This window comes from Calliopsis andreniformis, chromosome 1 (genome assembly GCF_051401765.1).
Source record: "Calliopsis andreniformis isolate RMS-2024a chromosome 1, iyCalAndr_principal, whole genome shotgun sequence".
Taxonomy (NCBI): domain Eukaryota; kingdom Metazoa; phylum Arthropoda; class Insecta; order Hymenoptera; family Andrenidae; genus Calliopsis; species Calliopsis andreniformis.
Genome location: NC_135062.1, coordinates 15,210,543 through 15,236,209, shown reverse-complemented (window position 1 = coordinate 15,236,209; position 25,667 = coordinate 15,210,543). Strand labels below are relative to the sequence as shown.

Sequence of the window (25,667 nt, the reverse complement as noted above, 5' to 3'; positions counted from 1 at the left end):
ACTCGTCCTATGTGGCCAAGTGTGCGAACTGGCCTGGGTGGGGCGCGAACTGGTAAGGGTGGCCGTACGGCGACATGTGGTACGGCACAATGTTCATGCTCGCCATCTTGTGCTCCTTTTTCCACTTCATTCGCCGATTCTGGAACCAGATCTTTATTTGACGTTCCGTCAGGCAGAGGGCATGCGCGATCTCGATGCGACGCCGCCTCGTCAAGTAGCGGTTGAAGTGGAACTCCTTCTCCAGCTCCAGGGTCTGGTACCTGGTGTACGATGTCCTCTGCCGCTTCGTCTCGCCATTCGCGTTCACCGTACCTGTTGAAGACATTTTAGTGTTAGAGGGTGTGTGAATATTTCAGTACTGTGGTGATTAAGCTAGCAATAAATTGGTCTTTGGTCTAAAGTGGTTTCTTGAAATGGAAAATTATCTGCTGATACTCTTGTGTCAAGTATTTTTACCTTTTTTGAAGTTCATTATTTTATCAGCTAATTTTGTTAGCAACTGACTTGAATGAGAAATCTTGTGTACGAATGGCTAGGTATTACACCTAGAAATAAATTGGTATAATTAAGGGGTAGCTCTAAAGGGTTTCAGAAGCGCTGATCTAACAATAAGTAACCTTGAGTTGGTTTCTCTGGGCTCTAAGGTGTGTGATTATGTTATCCGGGAATTCTTAGCAGCACGCAAGAAGCTAGACTGTGTTCCCACGATTTTGTTCGAACAGGTTTCACAGAACTATCGGGAGGACTGATAAGGGAGCAGGTTGTCAAGCGTATCCAATGCACTTTCCTGAAACTCGAAACTGGACTTGCAATATTATCCAAGCTTCCGTTCCATACTTTCTTCAGCTCTAAAATATGACCTCATGTATGGAAATCCAGTGAAGTCTCTAGATACCTGAGAGCCCTCTTCCAAAATGAAAAATCATCATTTCACGAATGAAGAGTTCTACACGGAATCTCTATTACAACCCACTCGATCGGAACCGCCAATTTCACAGAACGCACCACTGTCGAGCGATGAAATAAATGAACAGTTGGACGAAAGTATCGGGCAATCATCGACCGAAGGGGACTAAAAAAAGGGCCGATCAAAAGCGTACGATGCATAATAGAGGGAGCCTGGCGGGCAACGCTTCACGGGTTCGTTAATTATTTCAACGAGCGGCAGTTAATGCATCGGACGTTGCTACTGGATCGCGAGCTGGTCACTTGGCAGCTGTTTTACCTATTTGCTCAGCACGCCCGAGCCATAAATAATTTTGCAACACTGTTATTACGATACCCCGCCTGCTACACCTATCTTCTTCGAGTTGCAAAAGCCGTGACTATCTGGTAAATGAATAGCTCGGGTAACGAGCATCGGAGAAGCCTCGATGTTGGCTTTAAATACCACTAACCTGTTACTTCTGCTTTTCCAGCAGTAGCTAGCCACACGGCTGAGTACTCTGATTCCATCGTGAAGTTTTAATAGCCCCTATTTTAGAGATTTTAAACCAAAGAGCTGACTTTTCACTCTTCAGGGATTTCAAAGGAAACGTAACTCGTAAGTGAAGAGGAGATCTGGTTAGTAGCCTCAGAAGAATAAAAAGAAAACAGAGGAAGCTATTGTGAGCTTGAAGCAAAGAGTAAAGCAGGTGCGAAAAGGGTCGCGTCTCTGCCGCAGACCGATCGTAGATCCATGTCAATGCGGATATGAAAGAGTCGGCTCATTTGCAGCAATAATGAATACGCTATTAATAGCACTGCGAGAGGGAGAGCGGAGCGCAGACTGCTCAGGGACGTCAGTGCAACTGCAAGAACTGCAGCAGTCGCGTGTGCGAGCAGCGAACTCTGGAATGCATATAAAACACGAGCGCCCATTTAAAAAATATCAACTACTCAAATAAGAAACAAAAATCAGAGATGTATCCCAGAGAGCTCGAATTTGAATAGTGACCACTGTAGTTCGCACAGAAGCTGTAGAAATGAAACATTCGAGTATAAAAATTAACTCGCCATGGGGACAGGTTCAGAGAGAGTTTTCGAGCTTGTGGCGAGCTTTCACCACGATGGGTTCGAGGTGTCCAGCGAAGCTTAATGACCAGAACCTTCGAGCACCGCGTTATCGCTTTCCTCCCGATGTAGCACGTCGTTGGCTTGACTTTTTAATAAATAGTGGTCGGCCTGTCCGCGCAGCCCGCGCACACCCAGCCGTTTTGCAACAGACAAACGGAATTCCTTTTTCCGGCTGGCTCATTATTATACGACACTCGAGCGAAGCGCGAAACTAAGCCGGCACGCGAACCGACGACGGAGCACCGGGGATCCAGCTTGCCTCGATCCTCGCTGTGGATCCTTTCTGGTGATTAATTGCTATCCGTGTCCCGCTGACATCGATACAACCTATGCCGCGTCGTGGAGACAATCGGGGTCCTCGGTTACTTGCGGTCACTCGTGGACCTTTCCCTCGTCAGCTTTCGAGTAGCTTCAAAATGATGGTTTCATGGTAATGAAAAACTGCCGATTCTCATTGCAAAGAGGAGAGTAAGCAAATGCAAAGTTCTCTTTTGTCTCCATAAGATAAAAAAACACTTGTTTGAAGATTTGAAAAATTTCAAATATACCAATCTAAATAGCATTTGAAAATATAAAAATTTGAAAATTCAAATGTCTGACGGTTTGAAAATTCGAAAATTTAAAAATTCAAAAATTCAAAAATTCGAAAGTCTAGATATTTAAAAATTCAAAAATTTGAAACTTTAAATATTCCATAATTACAAAATAAGAGTTTCATGGCTTTTATATTGCCACAATTCCTGCAGCAAGTACCTTCACTCCCCATAATACATTATTCCACACACCAATTGGAAGTTGACAAGTGCCTAGGTGGGCGTAATTTCTCGTCCATGCCAATGCACATGTTCGCGAATCAAATGAACCATCATGTCAGCGCAATAGACATCACGCTCGTCGTAGCAAAAAACCGTGACCCGTCAATCGAAGGCGAGCACGATCGTGGCGCGGCAGGAACAGGGATCAAACTATTAGTACAAACCAAGCGCGGCTATGTCATCGGGAAGGACAACGCTTGGCGCTGCTTTTTCTGAATCCTCTCCGATGATTAATGGCCGTGGACGGCGCGTTTCGTCGGCGTCGCATCGAGGGAACGCAGAAAGAACGAGCAACGAGCGAAGATTCGCGGAGGCAACAAAGGGCCGAGGGGCCTCGCGCGCAACCGAGCGCCGCCTTTTGAGCAATTTGAATGCGTCCGCGGATTCGTATTCGGCTCGGGGCACCAACAAAGCCCCCTGGTACCGGATAATGATCCATTATCAACCGGTGATAAAGATAGCCGCGAACTGGCGTTGATTCCGTGACTCGAATGCGAGGCCACGGGCTGAAATTTCTTTCTTTCGAGGCTCTGGCCCCCGATGATTAATCGCTGTCAGTGTCTCGTCGGCATCGATGCGCCGCGGCGCTGCAACAGAAGAATGCGGACCCGGCGAAACTCCAGCCGCGTTACGTTGTTTCCAAGTCGCGATCGACACGTGTTTTTCTCTTTTTTCCCCTGTCTGAGCGCGGAAAATTGATATGAATTTGCTACCGAGACGCTGTCTGCTGGTCTGTTTGGATATGAAAATAGAATTGGGAGAAACTGTCTACTCGCTTCTCTTCGGCGATCGAGAATTGTTCACCTCGTGGATTGGGTGAAAAAGACGGTTTTCGGGTTCATCTCTCCGCGTGATACTAGTGAAAGGGTTCCAGCGATGCTTTACGACTTGCTCTGACCAAAATACTTTCTTGCAACCTACACAGTTTTTCAGAGACGACTGCTGCGAGAGACTAGATTACTAAATCTTTAGACCCCTCTGTGACGCAGTAACAAAGGCTTACTCGAGCATCCAAAAAATCGCCAAAGACGACAGTAGCTGTCGAGAACAGGATCTAGAAAATCAGTGTGGTACTAAAAATACAGACGCTTCTTTGTCCAAGGATTTCCCTGTTACATCGCGCGAAGTTTGAAAGACAGTTGCCGTGTCGAGGCACGATGCCCTTTCGGGTAGCAGAAAGGGAGCAGACGAAGAAGTGGAAGAAACGGAGCCACGCGAAACTGTTAGCCAAGTATCCAAGCCGAAACAACGACAACTTTTTAAGAGGCATTATCTCGTTGGCTCGGCTGTACGATCTTGAGGCCGGGGACCACCTAGGCTTCAAAGATGCAATCGTAATTGCATAATAGGCACGATAAACTGGCCGGGTTATTTATGAACCTCCACTCTTCTTTTGTCGGCCGTGTCAATGGGGAACTGTGGGGATTTGAACGGTGCTGGATGTGTTTCACTCGTCCACGATGCCCTGGCCCCGAGTAGATTTTAGATTTACATCGTCTTTGTCGTCGTGCCACGCGGTACCTCTCCTCCAGTTAATCTCTCCAACGAGGATCGATGATTTATAATTTCTCCGGAGTCAGATTCCTGTTCGTCAGCTATAAATACTCGTTGTTCCGCGCTCGGAACGATGAAGACCGATTTTCGTTGATAAGCAGGTCCCCCAGTCGAATGCCCCCTGATAATCACGGAAACTGGTCCCTTGTGTGTTCTGGGTTACTTGTGATTCCTTCTAAGTCTGAAGGGCTAAACTATATTAAAATATACTCGACATAAGTGCCTCGTAAATTCTATATTTTAGCTTCAATTATAATTCGATACCCGTTTTCCTCACCATCAACAGCATTCATACACAAATCAGAAGACCAGGTCTCTTCTAGTGTCTCAGGTAATATTTATTCATCCTTCAATCTAAAAACAATTAAGCTATTTCGGTACTTCGATATGTGATCCACATTTGGAATGCATAAATGCTCACTCACCCTAAACTAACAAGTATCTACACAACAGGAAGACAATATAAGAACTCCCCAACGTCCAAATATCCCTCACTTCCTTCCCCGTCATTAAATCGCGATCGTTTCCGTTACTCTCTTTGGAATTCCCGATCGATCGTTCAGACGAAGGCAATCGATAGATCCCGTATCAGATAATCGCTTAGATACACGTGGCAGGGGTTAACGGTGGTAAGGTTCTATATATACGATCATAGAGTCCGCTCGCGAGCAGCGTTCGCCGCGGCTCTTGGAATGCGACACGCGGCCGTTTCCCGACCGTCAGATTCTGCCTCTGTCCAGCCCGCTTAATCGAGCAATTCTACTCGCGCGGTCCACCAGTTGCTCGCCGATGCTTTCTCGGCGAAGACGATTAATTGCGCGTCGGGGAAGATAATTCCGCCTCGCTTTACGGAGATACACATGAATCGCGTAGGGCGACGATGCGTTTGATCAGACTTCGTTGCTTTCTTTCAGAGAATATAGAACTTCTGTTAAATTTAGAGAGTACCGTCGTTGTATACTTATTAAGAATCTTGTGCTATGAGAATTTCATAGCTTAGCCGACGAATTTCTCCCTGCGGCGTAGGAGATTATCTAACCCAGATTTATCCCAACCCTAAACCCTGGAGAACACTGACAAACGCTCAGGCCAGAAATATTCTGAAATTGATAATTTTTTACGCACCGCCACCGATTCGTCATCCTCACTGTCAACCTCTCCGATGCACAGCCATCGAATCCAGAATCACGTATCGAGAGAACGCCATGGAAAGCGATCGCGCGGGGTCACGCGGGGTTATCCTGGTCACGCGCTAGTCAGCCCTAGCCAGCCGGTCTGTCAGTCAGCCTGGTCAGAAACAGTCTTGGGACTGGCAAGTCAGTGACACGTTCGGTACATTCAGGGCTCGGTGGGTCGTGTGCTCGCGCTCCGCAGCTCGTTCTATTAAGAGCGAGCCACGAAAACGCTAGACGACACGAGGTGACACCGGGACGCCTGACACGACACGGTCCTGCGCTTAGCGCAGTCTTTCATTCTACATCGCCTCGATGTCTTCGCAGCAACGACAGCTACGCGACTCGATAACCCTGTCGTTCCTTCCCCTCCGTTCCGTGGATGTCAAACATTTCTGTTCGGCCACGATCGCTTCTCGAGGGGAAAATAAGGCTTCGATTTGGGGAGGGAGACTTATTATTAGGACTGGGCTGCTTTGGATACTGTACTGGGTGGTGGCTCTTGTTGGATTTTAAAGGGGTCAGATAGTGTAGGGAGATAAATTCTACTATATTAATAAATATTTTTGACCGACACCACGTCAACTAAAGATTCATTTCCTAGCAAGGTGTTTCTCCTCCAAGAAACAAATAGAAACCCTACGATACCAATGTCTCCTTTGATCCCCACGAAGCTACCACTCCTCTACCGCCAACATAAAAGGCAAACACAATCTGACACGATTCAAAAGCCTCGAACCCCACTGAAAACACATCATTCTTCGAGTCAGGGACACCTAAATCCCAACTCCAAGCCCGAGCTTCGCACGCAGACCTAAGCATGGATCCTTCGAATCCTCTCGGAAGACACTGTCAGACTATTTCTTCACCCACAGTGAACCTCGAGTCTCGCAAGATTTAAGATCGCCCATTCTTTTAATCTGAGCCTCGCCATCGATCACCCGAGAAACTAATTCGCGCGATACATTTTGTTCAAAAAATCGGTGTCGGATGTTGACGCGCGTTATAGTCGGCGACGCCTAGCGTGAAGACGTCGACTGGCTCGCGGCCAGTGGCGCCCACGGACTTTCGCGACAGAAGCGCGTCGGTGGTGGATTAGGCCCCGGTCCGTGGGCAATTTAAATTTATCTAGGCGTGTTTTGCGTCATTCAGCCTCCATCCCAACTGATTTGTGACCTTTCGGTGCTTTCGCAGCTGCCAGCCGATCGCGGGCCAAAGATCGTCAGTCGGCCGACAAAATCAACGACCTGTCGACATTCCGCGACGAGCGGGACGACGAGCACCGTCCCCGCGAGACGATCGGCCGATCCGCGCTACGCGATCCACCTGTTACCGCACGTCCGACCCGCTCGGCTCTGTCGGCCGTTAAGCCCGCGCAGGAGGCTCGACTGGATCTATTTCGTCTGATAAACAGCTGACACGTTCGACCCGCCGCGCGGGGAACTCTGTCGGTTATAAATTCCGCCGCGGTGGTCAGTTTCAAAAGGCGGACCGCTATTTATGAGCCGTGACAACCACGCGACTCGCGGGTGAATCTGTTTCGGGGAAATCGCGAGAAATCTTCGGTTTTGAGTTCTCGTGGATCTTCATGCTAGGGTTCCTTCTTGTTAGAGAAATCTAATGATAAACCAAGGAGAGTTCAGGTACAGATTTCCAGAAACTTGAAATTTGGAAAACTGAAATAAAGGTACCTATTTAAAAAAACACTGAAGATTTGTGATTTAAAAATTTGAATATTTAAATATTTGAAAATTTTTAAATTTGAATATTCGAAAATTTGAATATTTGAATATTCGAAAATTTGAATATTTGAAAATTCGAAAATTTAAAAATTTAAATACAATCATGTATGACAAATAGTATTGGGAATTGGGATCTCCAAGTGACTCCATCTTGATGCGCTAAGCATGGGAATACTGGATTGATGACCACTAAACGAGGATTGTGTACTTTAGAATCCGGTTACCGAGTTCTGCGATACGATACAAGCACTGTGAATTTAATAAGTCACAACAGAGTAAACTTTCAGGAATCAATTTCCACGTCAGACAGGTGTACAGAAAAACCGTAGCTGGATTCGAGCCAGAGACACTTTGTCATCCGTAAACGACCAACATTCTACGTACACGTTATGAAACGGTGATAAACTTATCACGGTCGGCATTAGTGGGGGCGGATACTTCTATCGTGATGGTTGTTTACTCCTCGATCTGAGTTACCGCTTCATCGAGTGGGAGCTGTGCGCAATTTAAGAGAAACGAAACTGGCGCTTGCATCTTTTACGCATAACGCGAGATAAGGTGAAAGATACAGGAAAAAAGCAGCCACTCGTTTTCCTTCTAAGAAAAAACTTGTGTGGAGCTACGAGATCGCTCGAATTTCTCAAGATAAAATGAGAATAATTTTCTTAAACTCAAACCAGAATTTTATTCCTTTAAAATAGTCATCATCTGACAACATGGTCTTTTGCCAACTTTATTCTATCACTGCACTAGCTATTACCTCAGCTCTTGTTTACTCACAATTCAACGATTCCATGAAAATCTTTTCGCGAGGGAAGATGGTGGGGGGCACTATAGTCGAATTAGATCACTCCAGTGAGCGCGTTGGCCGCGTGGAACGGACAGTTATAAATAGATTCAAAAACTATCGCTTTTCAATCCGCGCGCTGCGGCGAGAGGTTCTCTCGAGAAGCGTGTTGCGGGGGCGGGCAAGAGGGACGGTTCGCGAGCGAAAGAACGCAAGGGGTTGAAGAAAGAAGCGCGGCGTGCCGGGGCGAAAGGGGGATGGAGGACGACGGGTCTCTCGGTTGAAGCTTTTATGCCGAAGTTTGCGAGCCGGCCGCCTCGTGGATCATTTGTTATCTTCCACGAGAAAGCTCCCCGACGCAAATAGGTTTGTTTCTGGCCGCTTTAAACGCTTCACAATAATCCACACGAACCCAAATTCAATTAACGCCTCGTCCCCGCCGCCGTCACCCCTCGCCCCTCCACTTCTGCACTTTGTACATGTTGACGGGAGAACGAAAGTCGCGCGTTTCTTTCGTCTCTCTCGTGGAATATTGACGTGTGTGTCCGTACGTGCCACTGTCGATGATTCTGATGATTGCTGGAGTTCCACCCTATCTATAAGCATTGCAGGTGAGTAATTATGGTGCTCACATTTTAAGTGAAGTTTCCTTCCTCAGAAAACTGATTGTTAAATTTGGTCTCGATATTTTTAAAATGTTTGAAAATTCAGAAGCATCTCAAGGATGTATAAATATGTCCCCAGATTCTGAAAAGCTTACCCACAGTCCAGCCCCTCGACACAGGGAACAGAAACCGATTTATCAGATCGCCGCATCACCTGTTCGACGTTATTCCGCCTCACGCGAGAAGCCCGCAAGACGTTCATTCTAGCCGTGGAACTACCAGATCCCGAGATTGGACTTTCGCTGGGAGCGCAAAAAACCCGGGTAAAAAGCGGCCCAGTGTAAATATAGGGTGTCTCGAAGACTCTGGTCGGGGCCATCGGGATATCGGCACGCGCGATCTTCCCAGAGAATCGACCGTCTAAAATTAGCCGTTATCGAGCGAGGCAGAGGATCCCAGCCAGCGATCATGGCTCCGAAGTCCTCGTGTCCGCTGGACGCGTTTTTGTCCGCCGTGTAATCTCTCAATCCGCCCCACACGGCACGGTAATCCGCGGTACATCCGAAATTAGACTCTGTCCTTTCACTGGGTCATCCTTCGGGATCTCGATGGGAATAACATATTATCCATTTCGTCCCCCGTTCCGTGGGGCAGATTCAATTCACGGTTCGGCTCCGTGGCCACGCTGCCGAGCAAGAACTGTCCCCCACCGAGGGGTTACTTTTGCGAGGAAGAGGGACAGCGGCAGAGGACGATGGAGGGAGGCATGGCGGGGAGAGAGGAGGACGAAACGGGATCGTGGAAGAATGGGGAATAGAGGGTACGCGTCTCCATCCATCAGGGAACGGTCCGATCGGTCGACACACGCGACTCGAACCTACGGACAACCTCCAGAATGCATTATCTCTTCCTGTTGGCAGCAGCCATCCTCCGATGCCTTTTCGATAATCAGAGCGTTTAGGAGTCTTTATGCGTTCGCTGAATAACGTATGGCTCGACCGGAGACCGATACTGATGTCACCGGTTCCTGCATCCGGATCTTGTGGATCACCGATGCCTTATATGGTGATTCCAGGTTCGTTCCAGTGCAGGGATATTAGTTCATTATGAGAACTACTGTGCCGCGTTTTTTGTTTCTTCTGTGCTGGTTCTGAAGTTGTCCTAATCTCTCAAATTTGAGAATATAAAATAGAAATTGTAGAATATCAAGTTGCTTATTTGTAGATCACGAATCTCAAAGGAGACATTTACAGCAAAACGTAAACTTCATTTCTGAAATGAACTCATATCTATGATAACCCGAGGGTATTACTAGAAAACCCTTCTGTTTTAACTAGTTCCAAGTCACGTCCTTCAACAAGAAACGACTATACATATATATCGATTGAAAGTACCCCGCAACCTTTAACCCTTCATCCACCCTTAACCCACCAGGGGCGGCTATAATCACTCCAGACAAAGTCTACCCAGTGTACTCGCAGATCCCCCACGAAACAACATTTAGCATCGCCCCCAACAACGACAGGATTAATTCTTCAACCCACATTCGCTAAGTATTTCTTATTCATCTCCAACAGCATCCTCGCGAACACTGTACCGCTGCATACGGATCCAAAAAGCGAGAAGCATAAATAACTGAACGCAACTGAGAAAATTGGACAGTATTCCTCAACTATTAATTGGCAATAATCTGTTGAATGACCGCGAGGCTGGGCTGAGGAAGGCACTGACATTCTATAAGCGTATGCTCGCGCGCGGGCGCGTACTCACACACGGCGGGGCCAGTCAGCGTTCCTGGCGCAGGAAAATTAATGACTTACCTTCGCCGGGAACAATACAGTCAGCTGCGACTCTTTACGTGTCTTCGTGGAGCAGCGTGCGCCACGCGGTGATGCGAGCTGCCTAAGGTCGAACAAAAACACACAAACGAGTTGGGCCCCGCGTGTGCGTGGATCGATTTATATCCGGCGCGAGCGAGAGACCAAGAATGCAAACGTATAATTTTCATACTGCCGCTTTTTCGTCCACGGCGTGAACGCTTGATCCGACGCCGCGTCGCGACGCGTGTTGGCGCGCGCGAGAGAACGTCGCGCGCGATTTGCCACGGTTTCGCTGGATTACCGTGCTTTATGCGCCTTCTGCGCCTTGTTACAATGTTGGCCGCCTCGCTTCCTGTCTGCTCGTTTCCCTGAACTGTATTTTAACTATATTTTCGGAGCTGCAAGAGACACGCAACGAGGCCTGATTGCTAGGGCTATCTTCTGCTGTGAGATTGGAGACACTCGGGGTTCTTGATTAGTGCTTCTGTCTTCGCAGCATAACTTCGGGTAACAGTTATAGGCGCAGTAAATTCGGCTGTCTTGTGAAGGAAGTCGTTCGTTGCGAAACAGACTCGCTCTACTTGCAACTTTTCTTTGGTAAGAGCTGGGAGCAGGTTTCGTATCTTGACGCGAAATAGTTGTAGCTATTATCTTGAGTTACAGCAAAAAGCAACTAAATGGTGCTGGAATCAGTATCCTTGGATTAAGGAGAGAGCGAGTGTTGCAGAAGTAATACTGACTCTGATACGGTGACTCGTCGAACAGGTAGGAATTCAAATTGGTTATTCAATATGTGAAGTTATATTTCGACATACGTATTTCATATTTTACTTTATAGTTGCTAATTTTGTTGGAACTAGACAGCGAATGTTTATGCAGATTACATGTTTCAAGAACACAATTAGAGAAATCGATCGTAATTTGTCCTCTTGTAGAACATTCTTCCTTGCAACAGCACTGTGCAGAGGAAAATAAAAGTTATCAAAATTCAGATCTCTTATCCATAAATGCATAAAAATCTGTATGGTGACACGTTTGCAAGATTCACTTCGAAACCAGCTCCAAACCTGTCTAATCAATTGCTAATAACGGAGCTTCTCTCATTGATCCCACGAGATCCCATAATCTTTAGAGTAATGTATCCGCAGGATTTGCGAGTGTCCGCCATCTGCTTCTTATTCTCCATGGCGTAGAGTGAGGCGCAATGCAGATAAATATCATCGGAAACGCGTCTCCCTTTCCAGACTCTGGCAGACGTGCTGCGTCCTCGTCCTCTATGAATCATGTAGCCGTGTGGCTACGTTTTAGGTCAGGTTGTTCCTCTTAGGAGGCTGTCGGTTTTGATCGGCCATGGCGTTCCTCCTGGTTACCCTAGTCGGGGTGGTGCTGGAGGAAGAGTTCATGGCGGTAAGCCTCGCGCGAGCATTTATTTATGGTCTGGGATCGCCGGGGTGTACGTGGAACCGCCTCTGCACAACTATAGGCAGCGCTGAGCGTCACCCATCAAATCAACCACTTCTTCAATTTCAGAACACTCGTTCTAACAGCGCTCTATGAATCTGCACGACAATGAGACTTATCTGCACTTAGAAGAATGCCCTAAGTATGTATGTGTGTCTTAAGGACTGAGGCACCCCACTTTGCTAAGAGGGATTAAGTGCTCAAGAATCCTGGAACCTCAAGTATCTCGCAAACTGAAGTTTTCTGTAGACTAAAATGCCTTAAGAAGGCTATCCAGGATGAGACAAGTGTTTGCAATTGACAATAAGTAGAACGTTTCCCAAAGGAAACGAATGCAGCACAAAGTTATTGAAATGCAATTTCTAAGTGGATTCCGTGGACTACAACCATCTCCTGCAGGAATAATTATAGATACCCTAAATACCATCTACGTTCCATGCACCCTATGAACACTCTATTTTGATCCCGTTCCGAGTTCACGCATATTATGAGCACTTGGTATTCTTAATTGCTAAAAGGAGGAAGAGAGACGTTTTAAATTTATTTCTAAATCTAATTGCTCACGGTTTCCCAGAGTCCACGCTCGAAAATCTTATCCAAGAGTAAGATCTCACAGAAGAATCCATGGTAGTATGTAAACCTCGCGCAAGCATTTATTTATGGTCTCGGGTCACCGGGTGTGCGCGGGTGCCGCCTCTACAACACACTTTGCAGAACATATTTTACACCGAGCATCACCCACGAAATAAAGCTGTTTCCTACTTAATTCCGTCCGCCGCGCCGCTTTGATCCCTACAGTGGATTCTGTCTGTAGTGGTTAATTGACGCTTCATCATTCGATAATTGGCTGAGTGATCATCATCGTTCCGCGTATTTTCCTAACATTTTATAGTTTGTTCCTGATGAAAGAGGAGTTCTATCACTTCAAGCAAACGACATCATTCTCTCGTAGTATTTGATTTAATTTTTAATTTGATATCTATTTTATAAATGCTAGGCTTCACTCTAAAGGAGGACTGAGATGTAAATGATGAGTTAGCTACAACTTAGTTATAAGTTAAAATTAGCTATGAAGTTAGTATTTGAGCACTTTAGAATTCTTGCTAGTTTTTAAACACATGAACATTTCTTCCCCTTTCCTAAAATCACTCTCCTATCCTCCGTATTCTCTCATCTGACGATTCCTCTCCAGAGACCCTATCAAACAACTTCCTCGCATCAACGTCCCTCCCAAAGCAGTCACAATTGCATCTATGTTCGCAGTGATCTCCCGAGAAGAGCGTTGATCGGGCTGCGCCAACAGGCGGGACGAAAATAGTCGGTAAGGGTGTAAAAGGGGCCGGTGCAAGCTGAGCGTGATTCCGCGCGCGGCCAGCCGGCATGGCGAAACGCGCGCTAGCCCTCGCGGATTGAAATATCCGAAGGATAATTAAGCAACCGAGCCGTGCAGCTGGACGTTGAATAAATAAATTCAGGTGCGCACGCGAGCAGCACCTCCGCCCTAAGCGTCGAATTATGCAAACCTTCGCGCGGGCAGAGATTGTCTCGCTAATCAGCCTCCCCTGCGCGGCGAGCCTGCGAATAGGAAATTCACGCCGTCCAGCTAAATTGTTGCACGAGAGCGTAATGTGCCGTATCATCGTGCAAACACAGGTGCTAACGAATTGCATCGAACGAGCTCGTCGGCGCCTGGCGTCGCTAATGAAAACAATTTGCTAGTGTGCGCTGGACGATCGCGAGCATTTTCAAGACGATTGCCTCGGACGCTCTAACCCGTAACTGGTGTAGTGAATTTTATATTGGTTCAAACTACTTGTTTTCTAGCTTATAGAATTATACTGGAATATACAGGGTGATCAGTTTAAGTGGGAACCCTCCAAGTGTTGGTACCTTTAATTTTAAATGTTGTAGCATTGTGAGTGTTGCTAATACTCCTTAGGGGAGTCCCAGTTAAACTGATCATCCTGTATTTGCACTCTATGAAAAATAGTAGAAGTTTGGTGCAACGAATAGATACTGTAGATTCTCTAGATCCTAGTCACTGATTATAAGTTCCTGTGTGTATTGAGCTTGAAATGTTATTTGTTTTAAAGTGTCGTGTGAAATCCCTTAGACACCGCCTTGCCAGTTATGGGTTAAAAATAAGGTAATTAGGAGGTACGCGGATCCTAGAGTGGAAGCGCAACGGGAATTAATGCCTGTCGAGGTGTTGGAGATCGATCGTCGTCGATGACGCACAGTGCAATATCTCTTATCGCGCCTAATTGAGACGCCACGGTGACTTATAGCGCGACGGTGCCTTAGAAGACTGTGAAATACACTGGAATCGCTGAAGAAAGAGGCGTTTCAGCGTTGGGCACCGCTATGTGTAAACGTGGGGAATAAAGATTGCTGGAAACTGATGTCTGGACTGAGGTCGTGGGAAATGTGGAGACTATGTGACGTGAAATTAAAGTCTTCATACCTGAAGATTATTATAAGAGCTGTGTAAATAACAAGTTACTTAACTCCTAATCATACAAATGTATCTTAGAATTCTGCTGGAACTAAAGAAACGAAGTGATGCAATATAATACACAAAGTGTTAATTACTCCTAACCCCTAATCACTTTGCTTTTCGAATATTCCGAATTCTGGCATCAAAAATCACTCCACAGAAAGATAATTCTAATCTCAAGTAGGTCTCTACATAATCACACCCAAAAATTCACACTTCCTAACACAAGCATTTGGTCCGAAATACCGAGAAGGGAAATCAGAGCGTCAGAAGAGGGGTAGAACACCCCGAACATCACATAAATAACCAGGGGACAGTGTCGCACGCTAGACAGAATAACGCAGTGATGTTACGGCTCGAGCACACGTAAAATTGTTCCTGGCGTTCAAGTCAATATTCGCCGCGTGGAACCGCAATAATCATTGTGTTCGGTTGTTCCGGTGCTCGTGTCGCATCAAACCCCAAGACGCACCAACAAACGCCATTCAAGAAGAGGCCATAAATTTCCTGGGGAGCGAAAGACTGCTTTTTTAACAGCCTCCGTGCAGCCAGAAGCAGTGAACGCTCTGTTTCATGCGAGCCTCGAATTCCTTCATGTTTTTTATCGGCCTCGTTTGAACAGCTTCCGATACCTAAATTAGTTATTGAGAAATGGGGGTGGGAGCAAAAAACGAGTAAATTAGACACATAATTTTTCCATTTCGCCGAATAATGTTTCTCCCTTGGTCTAAACTATAATAAAAAGTTGTTGGGTGACTAGCTTTCTACTAACACTGTATTAGTCAGACATACCCTTGATAGGGACTTTGTAGCAGCTTTGTTCAAAATAATTTATATATCTTCAGATTTTCTATTACACTAGATCTGGACCATAATTTTGTTAAATGTACCTATGTGAGTAAAATTGATTTTCTCTAAACAAGTAATCGAGAAACAGTATATATAACAGTTTTAGATAAGCCCACCCACGCCCCTAAACTCCCTCCAATCAGATTAGGTAATCAAGACAGGAAAACTATCTCGCCGCAAACTTTCCCTGTCAAAAGCGACCGCTTGTTCTCTCAAGAAACCAGCGCAGTGGACCGTATGAACACGTCTCCCGATGAGGGAGACATCGGCGCAACGATCGTGGCTCGATTTCCCTGTTACTTTTGTCGCGGGAAAACCACGGAACGTGTGTAGCTGCCCCCGAGCCATTCACCGGGAGCTCGTAAATTTTCAGGAGCGGGAATCCTCCTTCGGGAGGGGTTTGTCGGGGCCGAAAGAGCAAGACTGCAGGAGCATAAGGATCAAGGATCCCCGTGGCGAGCGGGCCAGGACGCAGCAACAGGCGGCCCACTTCGCTCCCGGCACACATCCATTACCCCATCGGCTCATCCCGTTTGCACTAGCTGTATGCAATGAAAATTTATGTCCTAATAACTGATTTGTACCGCGTCCTTGCCTCGCACCCGCTCGACCAAACTGGGCAGCGTTTCGGGGCGGCGCCTTTGAGTCCACTACATGCTCCTCGTGAATAAGCAATTACGCTTTTCCCTGCTCGGTGTACCCTTCCGGGCATTGTTAAACGTGTGTACGATCGAGAGGGTTGAGTAATATGGTTGCGATAGGCGTAAGGTAGTTTTGATGAAGATAACGAGGAGCGAGTGTGGTATGCCCGATTTAATGAGAACTTTTTGAGCATTGTGAGTGCCTGAACATTCGTGTGGCGATGTGGGAGAGTAATAAATAATAATGCGGTCCAAAAATTATAGAGTAGATACTATTTAATAGGAGGAATTAGAGCTCTTTCATTCGGAGGAGGATTCATGAGAGCCTATCGCGAGGCCAATCGTGACTCGGATCGTAGATCCAGCATGACTATCGGCGCAAAAATCCCGTGAAGTAGCACAATCCTGGGGCTAAATTAGGTATTGTTGACGCATGTAAACTTCGATAAGGAAAAATGACTGCCAGGACGTATCCCCTTGAGATGATACCGAGGCTTTAATACGGAACCAGCCAGTGTGTATTTGACAGGGAATTGCTCGTGCATGCTGATTGATTAATGCATACTAATGAAAAGAATTTTTGTTGTTACTAAAATGAAATATGCGATGCGACCGGGAAAACCAGTTCCAGGCTAGCGTTCCCGTGTTAGTTTCGCCTGTTAGCCATGGTAATCGCAGATGCACGTCTGCGCGCGCTCTCATCATCTTGAGAGTGCTGTCGGCCTCGAGGAACCTTCCAGGCTCGAGCGAACACCGAGCTTGTTAATTTCCTATTAGCGATCGAAGGTGAGGTCCCCCCTATCGAGTACCTTCAATTCAATGCCAATTGTTTTAGAGGATAATTACTGGCAAAGCACCGAGATAATTCGAGATTGATTAAGGTTTAATTTGCCACATTTTTAATTTGAAGCGTGTTCCTAAAGCTCTTCTAAAGGCATTCGCAAATTATTTGCTCGTTATCCCTCTTTAGGATTGCTCTCCGCTGCTCGTTCTATCCTCTGACCACCTAATATGCAACCGATCGCTAGAACCAACACGTTAAACACAGTTAGAGAGCCGTTTCGATCCACGACTTGAGGATTCTTAGTCTTGAGGAATCGCCTCGACTGCTACCTTTGCTAACAGTGTGCCCGAGGAGTCGTGGCTCTCTGCACAAGTCTTATTTATGGCAGAATGATTGATCCTTGATTACAGACCACGGGAACAATCTTCTGCTTACTGAGTACTGAAGCCTGTCGAAGACACCGTTGTTGGAGTTGCTCTTATGGCAGGCCTGAGCACTCGGCAAATTTTCACAGGTTTTTGCGGTTGTAAGGCTCGACGAGTGGGTAAACGTCTTCAGAGATCCGTGTTTCCGTGTTGTGAAGGAGACAGAGAAAGTTATGGAGGAATTAAAAAGCTAGTTTCGCGAGGACTTTCATGAAAGCGGTCGAGCCTGGATGCGCCTTACACGCTATTTTCTACCGATACTCTTTTATAGGAAAACGCAGTCTTCCGAACCGATCAGCTTTCTAAAAGCAGCCTGCATAAAATCGAGGCATCCTCGGTGGCCATTTATGAGGTATAGTGGATACAGCAGCGATCTTATACCGTGTGAATCTGAAGCTTTGGCTGATCAAGAAAGCTACTCTAATCTTTCATCGCGATTCAGTATTAGGGTCCTCTGGAATAAATGAATAATTTGGTGTCAGTTGATCCAAGAGGACCTCCGAACCTGGACCTTACCAGAGGATTATTAACCCATAATTACGAGTCCCACCAACGAAACCAACTTCCCGCTAGCCAACCACCGTCTTCCCGAATCGTTAACTGGTGATCCACTCGGGCAAAATAATTACGCGATCGCTTGATAAACGATAACCGGTCGCTCGTTCGCTCATCCACACGGACCTGATTATCATTCCATTCACTGGCCAGTCGAGTGCTCCTAAGTAGACCAAGGAGTTCGCGGTGGCAATGGACAATTGTTGGCTGCGATGAGACATGAGTGTCACGAGTCCTCGACACAAAAATCCTTCTGAACCAAGAGAATAGAGCCTCTGAAGGTTAATACAGTAGGAGCTCTCTTTATCTGCACTCTATATACGTGGACAAGTTGATGCTCAGTTCTGAATATATGAATTCGTAGTTAAGCTCTTGTTAGGTCCATGGGAAAATGCCAGCGTCCAACAAAACTGATTTCTTACTACCGAATCTGACTTTTCTATATTTTTATACGAGAAAGAAGATTAGATAGCCTGTGTTTCTGAAAAATTCGACAGAATTGTCGAATCAATTTAATATCATCGAAGTTACGAGTGAGAGACACGACTCTAAATTTCATCATTTGTTATTCTCACCAATTTCCTCAAACAATTCTCCAATGATCTAGATTCCAAGACTATCAAGCAGCGATCAAGCTAAAATCCTACCGCTGAAAACTTGAATCCCCTGACCAAGTCTTACGTTTATTTCTTCAGCTCTCGTAGCGAACCGTTTACATATCAGCGTCGGTTCAAAGCGTCGCGACGGGCCGACGAGAGCCCGTAAACCGTACGTCCCATGTTCAACGCGAACCCTGACGAATCAATTATTTTCCCCCCATCGCGGAGCCGCGAGTTGTCTATTTTCTTACGTCCTCCTCGACGCTCCTCAACGCTCCTCGCCACTTTTTCGAGGGGGACCTCCATCTCCCTAATGTTGCGCCACACGACGGGCAAAAGTTATCGCTGTTGAATAACAGAAATCGGCCGTTTCACATCCGTCAGCTGGCTGTGCTCGTCGAACTTGATCCAGCTCCCGTAATTACTCCTTGTTATCGACAATTATATCCGCAATTACAAGGGACCTCGCAATTATTTCCTTGCGAAATCTGAGGGAACCGTGAGGGGGATGATCTGGTGGTAATTTGGGAGGATGTGAACTGGCGTTGGGAAACAACGGGCATAAATATTAATAGGAGAACTGATCTCACTGGACCACCCCTGTCGACGCGTTCTTAATTCGCCAAGAGCCTCTGAAAGGAGTGACGTTGTACGAAGTGCTAGTGACTTCCTTCACCGAGTACTCTATCTAGAATCTTGACTATTTAAAGCTGAAACCCAAGATGGCATCGAGTTTCTACAATGCGACAAAGTATTGGAAGCTTCCTGTTTCCTAGCCAAGGAACATAGGATTCTGTCCAAAAGCTCATGCACGAGGAATCTATTTTAACCAGAGTCGCGATTATTGTATAGGAGGTGACTGAAAACGTAAATAGCGACCTTCGAGTGAATTTTAGTTGCTCGAAGCGAAACGGAGCCTGGGTCCTATTTTCTAAGTGAAACCAAGGCTGTGAGAGCCCAAGCTTTCAGGATCATTTGAAGAAGACACGACCAGGTCAGAGCATAGCATAATTATCTTGGGCACAATTACCCCTTTGATGGGGCGACTTTCGTGCAACTCTTCGTGATTTACGGCCAGTCTTGTGCGGCCCGTCCCATTGCTGCAGCATTCTGCGAAGATGGCAATTATCATGGCACTGTCTCCTCCATGGAAACGTACAATTAACGCTGCGAGATGCGCGTGTCTTGTCACAAGACTTGGGCCCCGAAGTCCTCGAATCTTTAGCGTTTCGCTCTGGTTCGAACGCGAACTCTGAGGGCTCCTTGTTCCGACGGCGATGAATGCCTCGTTCGAAATCGTTCGGAGTAACAGTTTTCGTGAGTGATTTAAATGTGAGAGCGATTGAAGTGAACCCCTTGCGTTATAGGAAGTTATACAATAATTTTCGAGGTAGAAATTCAGTTTCTAGTAGTGGCAAAGATATTGCTGCGCCATAGAATTTAATAAAAATGGAGAAATTGTAGGTAGAGAATTTTTGAATAGTAAGTGATAGGTTAGAGCACAGATATAATTGAGAGAAATGAATTATTTTGAAGTTTTATGTGACAGAAAATTATTAATCGTCTACTCTAGTTGTGTCTAGAAACTGAGAAATGTTCGTCTACAATTTAGCTGATAATCTTTGTATTTTGACTATCCCTAATAAAACAAGTATTATCTAGTGATTTTCTGAATGTGTCATTCATCTACTTCTGAACGATACATTTTTCTGAAGAAACAGGCTCGAATATCTCCCTCTCTGACCATTTTCCCCCAGTCTTACCCTCGCAAACTCTAACCAGATTCCTCAGGATGTCCCCAGAAAGACCCAATCCCCAGCAAAACGTCCCCATGAAGGAAAGAAGCAAAAGACACCGCAAGGTCCCCAAAAAGGCCACAAAACCCAAAGCCTCAAGAAACCTGTACTCCACACTCGCCGAAGAGCAGAACCCCGCAATGTCGGTTCCCGTAAAAAATTCTTTTCGCTACCGTTCAAGAAACCCGTGGCAGTAACCCCAGTCCAGCGATGAGGCAGAAGGGAAGCAGAAACACGGCGTTCGAGGGAAAAGTGTAAATGTGGCGTGGCGAGGGCGTGAGCGCGAGAGAGAGGAAGTCGAAAGGCGCAGGAAAGGAGCCTCGGTTTTCGTATCCCGTTTGGGAGGCCCGTCGAATGGGCTCTCCTCGGCCTTCGAGTGGAGGGCGAGAGAGGGAGCAGGACAGCTCGAGGGAAGGAGCAAGAGAGAGGACGAAGGAAAGGGCCCCCCGCGCCTTACAATGCAGCCTGATTTATGGCCCGGGCGCACATACATAGAGTTACACACGATATCATAATACCATTAATTCTTCGTCAAATTCCCCGCTGACTGAATCATACTGGCCGCGCAGTAAATCACGCGGGGCGACTAATGTGAACGCGACCAGCGCTCGCTCGCTGTCTTATCTCCTTTGAACCACGGGGGCAGGTGGATCCAGTCCCTCGGACTCCGCTGAATTACTCCTCGCGGTCCGAGGACTGCTCTCGCCCTCCTTGGGAACCCCTTTTCCCTGGCCCTCCTCCTCCCCAGACTCCCATGCGACGCACTCTATTTGTCTCCTCTCGTTTCCGTATTTTTATAGCCGACGTCGTTATCCGAGAATCACCGAGCCGATTTCAGGAGGACTACCGACACAGCCACTTGTCGGGACCAACGTTTACGTAATCGTGGCTCCAAACCCTGCGCCACCTTCTGCGAGGCGTGGGCGTTCCTACTTCAGGCCATTTGACGCTGCTTCTGCACCTTTTAATTTTGATTTACCGTTTTTTCCTTCGGGCCACCTTCGTGTCACCATACTGTTTCTGTGATATCGTATTTTAGTCGAATTTTTGTGTTGCCCTGTGTGGGCTAAAGGAAATTTTGAAATTCAGAATTTTTTTGGAAGATGTTAATGCAGCTTTGAGGAACTTTCGAATGTGGTGTCGTGCTGTTCGGAGTCTTCGCGGGATGTCGATTTCGAAATCTTTTAGGGACTTTCGAATGCTATCCTCTTTCCTCGCGCCGTGATCAATTTTCTTCGTATTTCTCAAACTCATATACATAATCTCGAAGATGTATTAGCCTTCGGGTGTGAATTATCTCGGTGACTTTACAGCGCCCTTCGCTCCCGACGATACGGTCGCGGTGTTCACGTAATTTCCACCTACTTTCGAACAACCTGGACGGTCTTATCGATTATTTTTCTGCTATTCTTGCGCGCCGCTCGTCCCTGCACGTCAGCCGTCCCGTGATAACGTGAAACATTTACGAACCAGACTAACCGAGCCGCAAATCGTTCTAAATTGTCCGACGATAAATTCCTGTTTAACACACTACTCAGTCTCGGAGCTCTAGCATCTACAGGAAGTCACAAATATCAAGAATACAAGAATCAGTATCAAGAAAAATTTTCGAAAGATATAAACTGTTCACAGCTAAGGCACAATACTTGCTAAATTATTCATATCTGCGTTTGAAGGTAGTAATTTGCAATTACAAGTCGAGAACCAACAACTAGCATTTAATCACTCAGGGAACGTTAGAAATCAAGCCGAACGTGATTCATGTCCCAGCTCCCTGAATTTTCTCATTGATGGATCACAACCAGCGAAAAATGCCGCAAGGTCGAAAGTATTCGAAACTCGAGGGGGGCCAGAGTTCGCCAATTTGGTCGCGGGTTCCCGTTCAGCGGCCCAAGGCCGTAATATACGAGCGAGGATCGCTATCGCGGCAAGTATCGAAATTTATAATCGCGCCGCTAATATTTCAGCCGTGATTTAACAGTCCCGGACTCCAAGACGCCGCCGCCGCCGTGAAATAATCGCGAGTATTAAGACTCGTAATTCCACATTCCTGTTATGACACACTGGCACAAATTTTCCCACCGCTAATCTACAAATCACCGCTAACTTTTACGAGCCAACGATATTTCTTTCCTGAATGCCCATTATATGACTTATCACCGATCGGTCCGCGGCCGACGCGCGATTTACGGCCTAGGCAAAGAGCGTCGAGACGTCGAGACGCGCTGGACGATGGGTCTTTTCCTCCAGCGCGATTTCGTGCCCCGAAGACTCTTCGCAGAGGAAACTGGAGACTCTTGGAAATCTCGTCGTTTTCCTTGGCGATCGAGGTTCAAGACCACGAACACGTGCGGACGTCGTGGGAGGCAAGGGACGGGAAAACGCGCCGTTGCGAAAGAGCTTTGAAATCTTATCGGTGGAGATTCCGAGGCCTACTTTGGGACAGACGCTGGCGACTGCTTGGGAATATTTTTCTGTGAAACTTAGTCGAGAGGGTACTGCGAGAGGGGGTGTAAAAAGTGCTGCAATGGAGGAACCGATTGTTGTTTGTTGTTGCTTTATCGGAGCGTCATCTATAGTAAATAATTCCAGTGGGAAACAGGATCTGCTAGATGACCCTGAGATAGCGAATGTAACATGGAAAGGGCGTCAAGCTTAGTTGTCATGCAATTACATAGCATGGGGAAAATATAATGTGATTCTATGTATTTAAGCGAGCTTATTTGAGATGCAAAGTGATAGAATACTTTGTGTTTGCTTCAATTTAGATACATTGTGTAAAGATTCTTATTCGAGGGCTTGGATTAAGTGTATAAAGATAGAATGAACTATTCTCTTCTGAATTCATCCATCTCTTTTGGAAGGTGCGTTACCAATTTGACATGAACACTGTTCTATTAAAATAACAGAGATCACGGATATTTGGCGGCAGTAAATGCAGATGCAAATTTTCATAAATATAGCTAAGGAAATAAAATCTAAACAAAAATTTGTTTCACCCTTCAATTATATACTATGGTTTATACTCTTCACACTTTATAAATTTCTACATAAATACTATATATATTCTATACCAATTTTCACCTAGATTTTACTCCCAATACTTATCAATTCTACCTCCATCCTCCAAGCCTACCTTCTCTGAATGACTATCGCAAGTCTAACTCAATCTTCCCTGCGATGACTTCCCAAAACGCAGGAAAACTCTATTTCCATCATCTCCCCTGATCCCTCCCCATTCAACCTGCATAAACCCCCCATACCCTGATTCCCTAACTAAATAATTCCACCTAAGAGCACAACAGCGCAAGAAGCTCCTACACAGAAACAAGCTCGATAGAAAAAGAAACTTACTCTGTCCGATGTGCACCCTCTTCATCCACGGATAAATCTGCGGAGGGTTGCTGCCGGAAGCATTGTTCTTATTCGACGAGTTGTTGCCTGTGCTGGATGTGCTGGAGGTCGACGAGGCAGGCGATGACGCAGAGGAAGCAGTGGTGAGCGTGGAGCTACCCTCAGCCACGGGCCTGGAGCTTCCGCTGGCTGGCGAGGCTGCGGAGGCGGCCACGGACGACCTCGAGGAGCTTCCGGGCGGCGAGGTGAGTCCCGAGGCGGCTTTGCTAGTACCAGGTGCGACGAGAGGCGTCGGACTGTTCCTGGACGTGGACGTGGTCAGATCCTGTGGCGAGGCGACGCTGGTGGAGGACGTCGAGTCGGCGTACTTGCAGCTGGAGGTGGAGGGCGCGGATGGCGCGGACGCCGCCTGGAGGAGCGGCGTCGTCGGATCCTGGTGCAGCTGCTGCTGGGGATGATGCTGCTGAGGATGGTGCTGCGACTGGGGCGCGTGCAGGCCGTGCTGCTGGGACGTGGCGGTCGCGCTGAGCCGCGGCTGAGGCTGCAGCTGCGTGTAGTCTATCATGCCTGTAGGCGCCGTGTGCTGCATCCCCGACGCCGGCGTGGCGTAAGGATGCTGGGGATAGTGCTGCTGGGGCGAGTAGCAGGGCGCTGGGTAACTGGTCGCAGCAGCATTCGGGTTATAATAGTCTCCGCCAGCGGGGGACGCCGCCTGCATCGGTTCTCCAGGCGAGCTCGCCGTGGCTCGCGGCTGCTGCTGCGGCTGCTGGCCCGCGTAGCACGACGCGAGCGAGTTGACGAACTGATAGGAACTCATCGTCCTCGATAGCTGCACCTGTCGTCACTGTACCGATCGCTGCGCACCTCTGCCGCTCGACATTCACCTCAACACCAGCACCGATCAGGAGGCTACCTCCAACCTGGCCGCTAGCAGATATGCGCGCACTGTCGTTAGGTACAAAGCCGCGTCATCCTGTCGCCGCTCTCATGACCGACGGCATGTCACAAATTAGGGGAAATTGCACTGGGGACGAGGCAGAGACGGACGGTCCTGGAGGTACCCCGTTTATACTCGTTCACACCTATCTGCTTACACGCGGATAAACACGTCCCCGGAGCGACTCGATAATGAACGAGGGGGGCTCGCGACGAATAGAAGCCGGCAGGCGGGCCAGAGTCCGACCTGGAGAGAGTTTACGAGGGCCACGTGGGCCTAGGGCTATAAAACTGTCTTCTGCTTCTTTACGACCCCACCAAGCGATTACCTACAGAGAACTCGCGGAAGCGGCGTGCAGTAGCGCGTAACAGCCGGCTTATCGGGCTGCCCCATTGAAGAGGAGATCCCTCGTATCACTGTTCCCCGTTCCTCGGACAGATTATCCCGCACGGTTTCCGAAAACAATGGAAAATCCTTGACAGTCTCCTAGGTAGGGTACACGGAGAACGGAACACGCGTGGCGGCTGACGGAAGACTGGAGGCAACGTGGTTCCTCTCGGTGTCCCGATGCGTCCGATATCACCGCATATCAGGGGGTGAAGCGTACGCGTCGCGGCTCGCCGTTCACCGTTCCTGTTGCGTGCGCGGAGGGTGGTTGGTATCGTACTGAAGGCCTCGCCACGATCCAACGGAGGCCCGGTGTGTGCGGTAGCTTGTCACGTGCCCGCGCTCTCTGCGTGTCAGAGGAGCGCCTCGACCAATCCCCGTCGTTCGTCAAACCTTGATTGGTCTCTCCGCCGGCGTAGGATTCTTCAACCCCGTTCCTTGCGTCTCTGGTGTGCTGCTGGCGCTGCCGCCGCTGGTTGCTCGTGTGGTGGTGCGTTGCCTGCTTGGCTGCTACCCGACGTGACAGGAGCGGGGTGCGCGAGCGAGAGAGGCGATCCGAGGGGTCACAGAGAGGGGATAGCACCGTCAGGGGGGCTAATGGAGAGATATTCGGGAGCCGAGGACCGATGGTGGGGCGAGGATCTCTCTTCTTCTCTCTCTGGTCCTCTCCCTGGTCCTCTCCGCAACCTTCCAGCCGCGACGTCACCAAGAAGTAGTAGTCTTCCGCTCGCCGTCTCTGCGAGGGGGCAACGCGCGCACGCGCCCCCTTCCGCGTACACCCTCGTGCTCGCGACGAAAAGAGGTGGTGCCCCTGGATCCTTCGATCCTTCGA

At 47.6% G+C, this 25,667-nt stretch overlaps 1 protein-coding gene across 1 annotated transcript; it reads right to left on the bottom strand.

The window, feature by feature from the left end:
• LOC143183349 (uncharacterized) lies at positions 1 to 24,845 on the bottom strand. The gene is made up of 2 exons (XM_076384878.1): positions 23,512 to 24,845; positions 1 to 312 (listed from the first exon to the last, which is right to left on the bottom strand). The coding sequence occupies exons 1-2, from the start codon at positions 24,326 to 24,328 to the stop codon at positions 8 to 10; spliced, it is 1,122 nt and encodes a 373-aa protein (XP_076240993.1). The 5' UTR covers positions 24,329 to 24,845; the 3' UTR covers positions 1 to 7.
• Between the last annotated feature and the right edge of the window lie 822 nt (positions 24,846 to 25,667).

Bases quoted from the DNA above. Each gene is read 5' to 3' on its own strand.
- LOC143183349 (XM_076384878.1), bottom strand. From the start codon at position 24,328: ATGAGTTCCTATCAGTTCGTCAACTCGCTCGCGTCGTGCTACGCGGGC. The intron at 313-23,511 runs GTAAGTTTCTTT...TGTCTTCAACAG, and splicing joins GAGGGTGCACATCGGACAGA to GTACGGTGAACGCGAATGGC.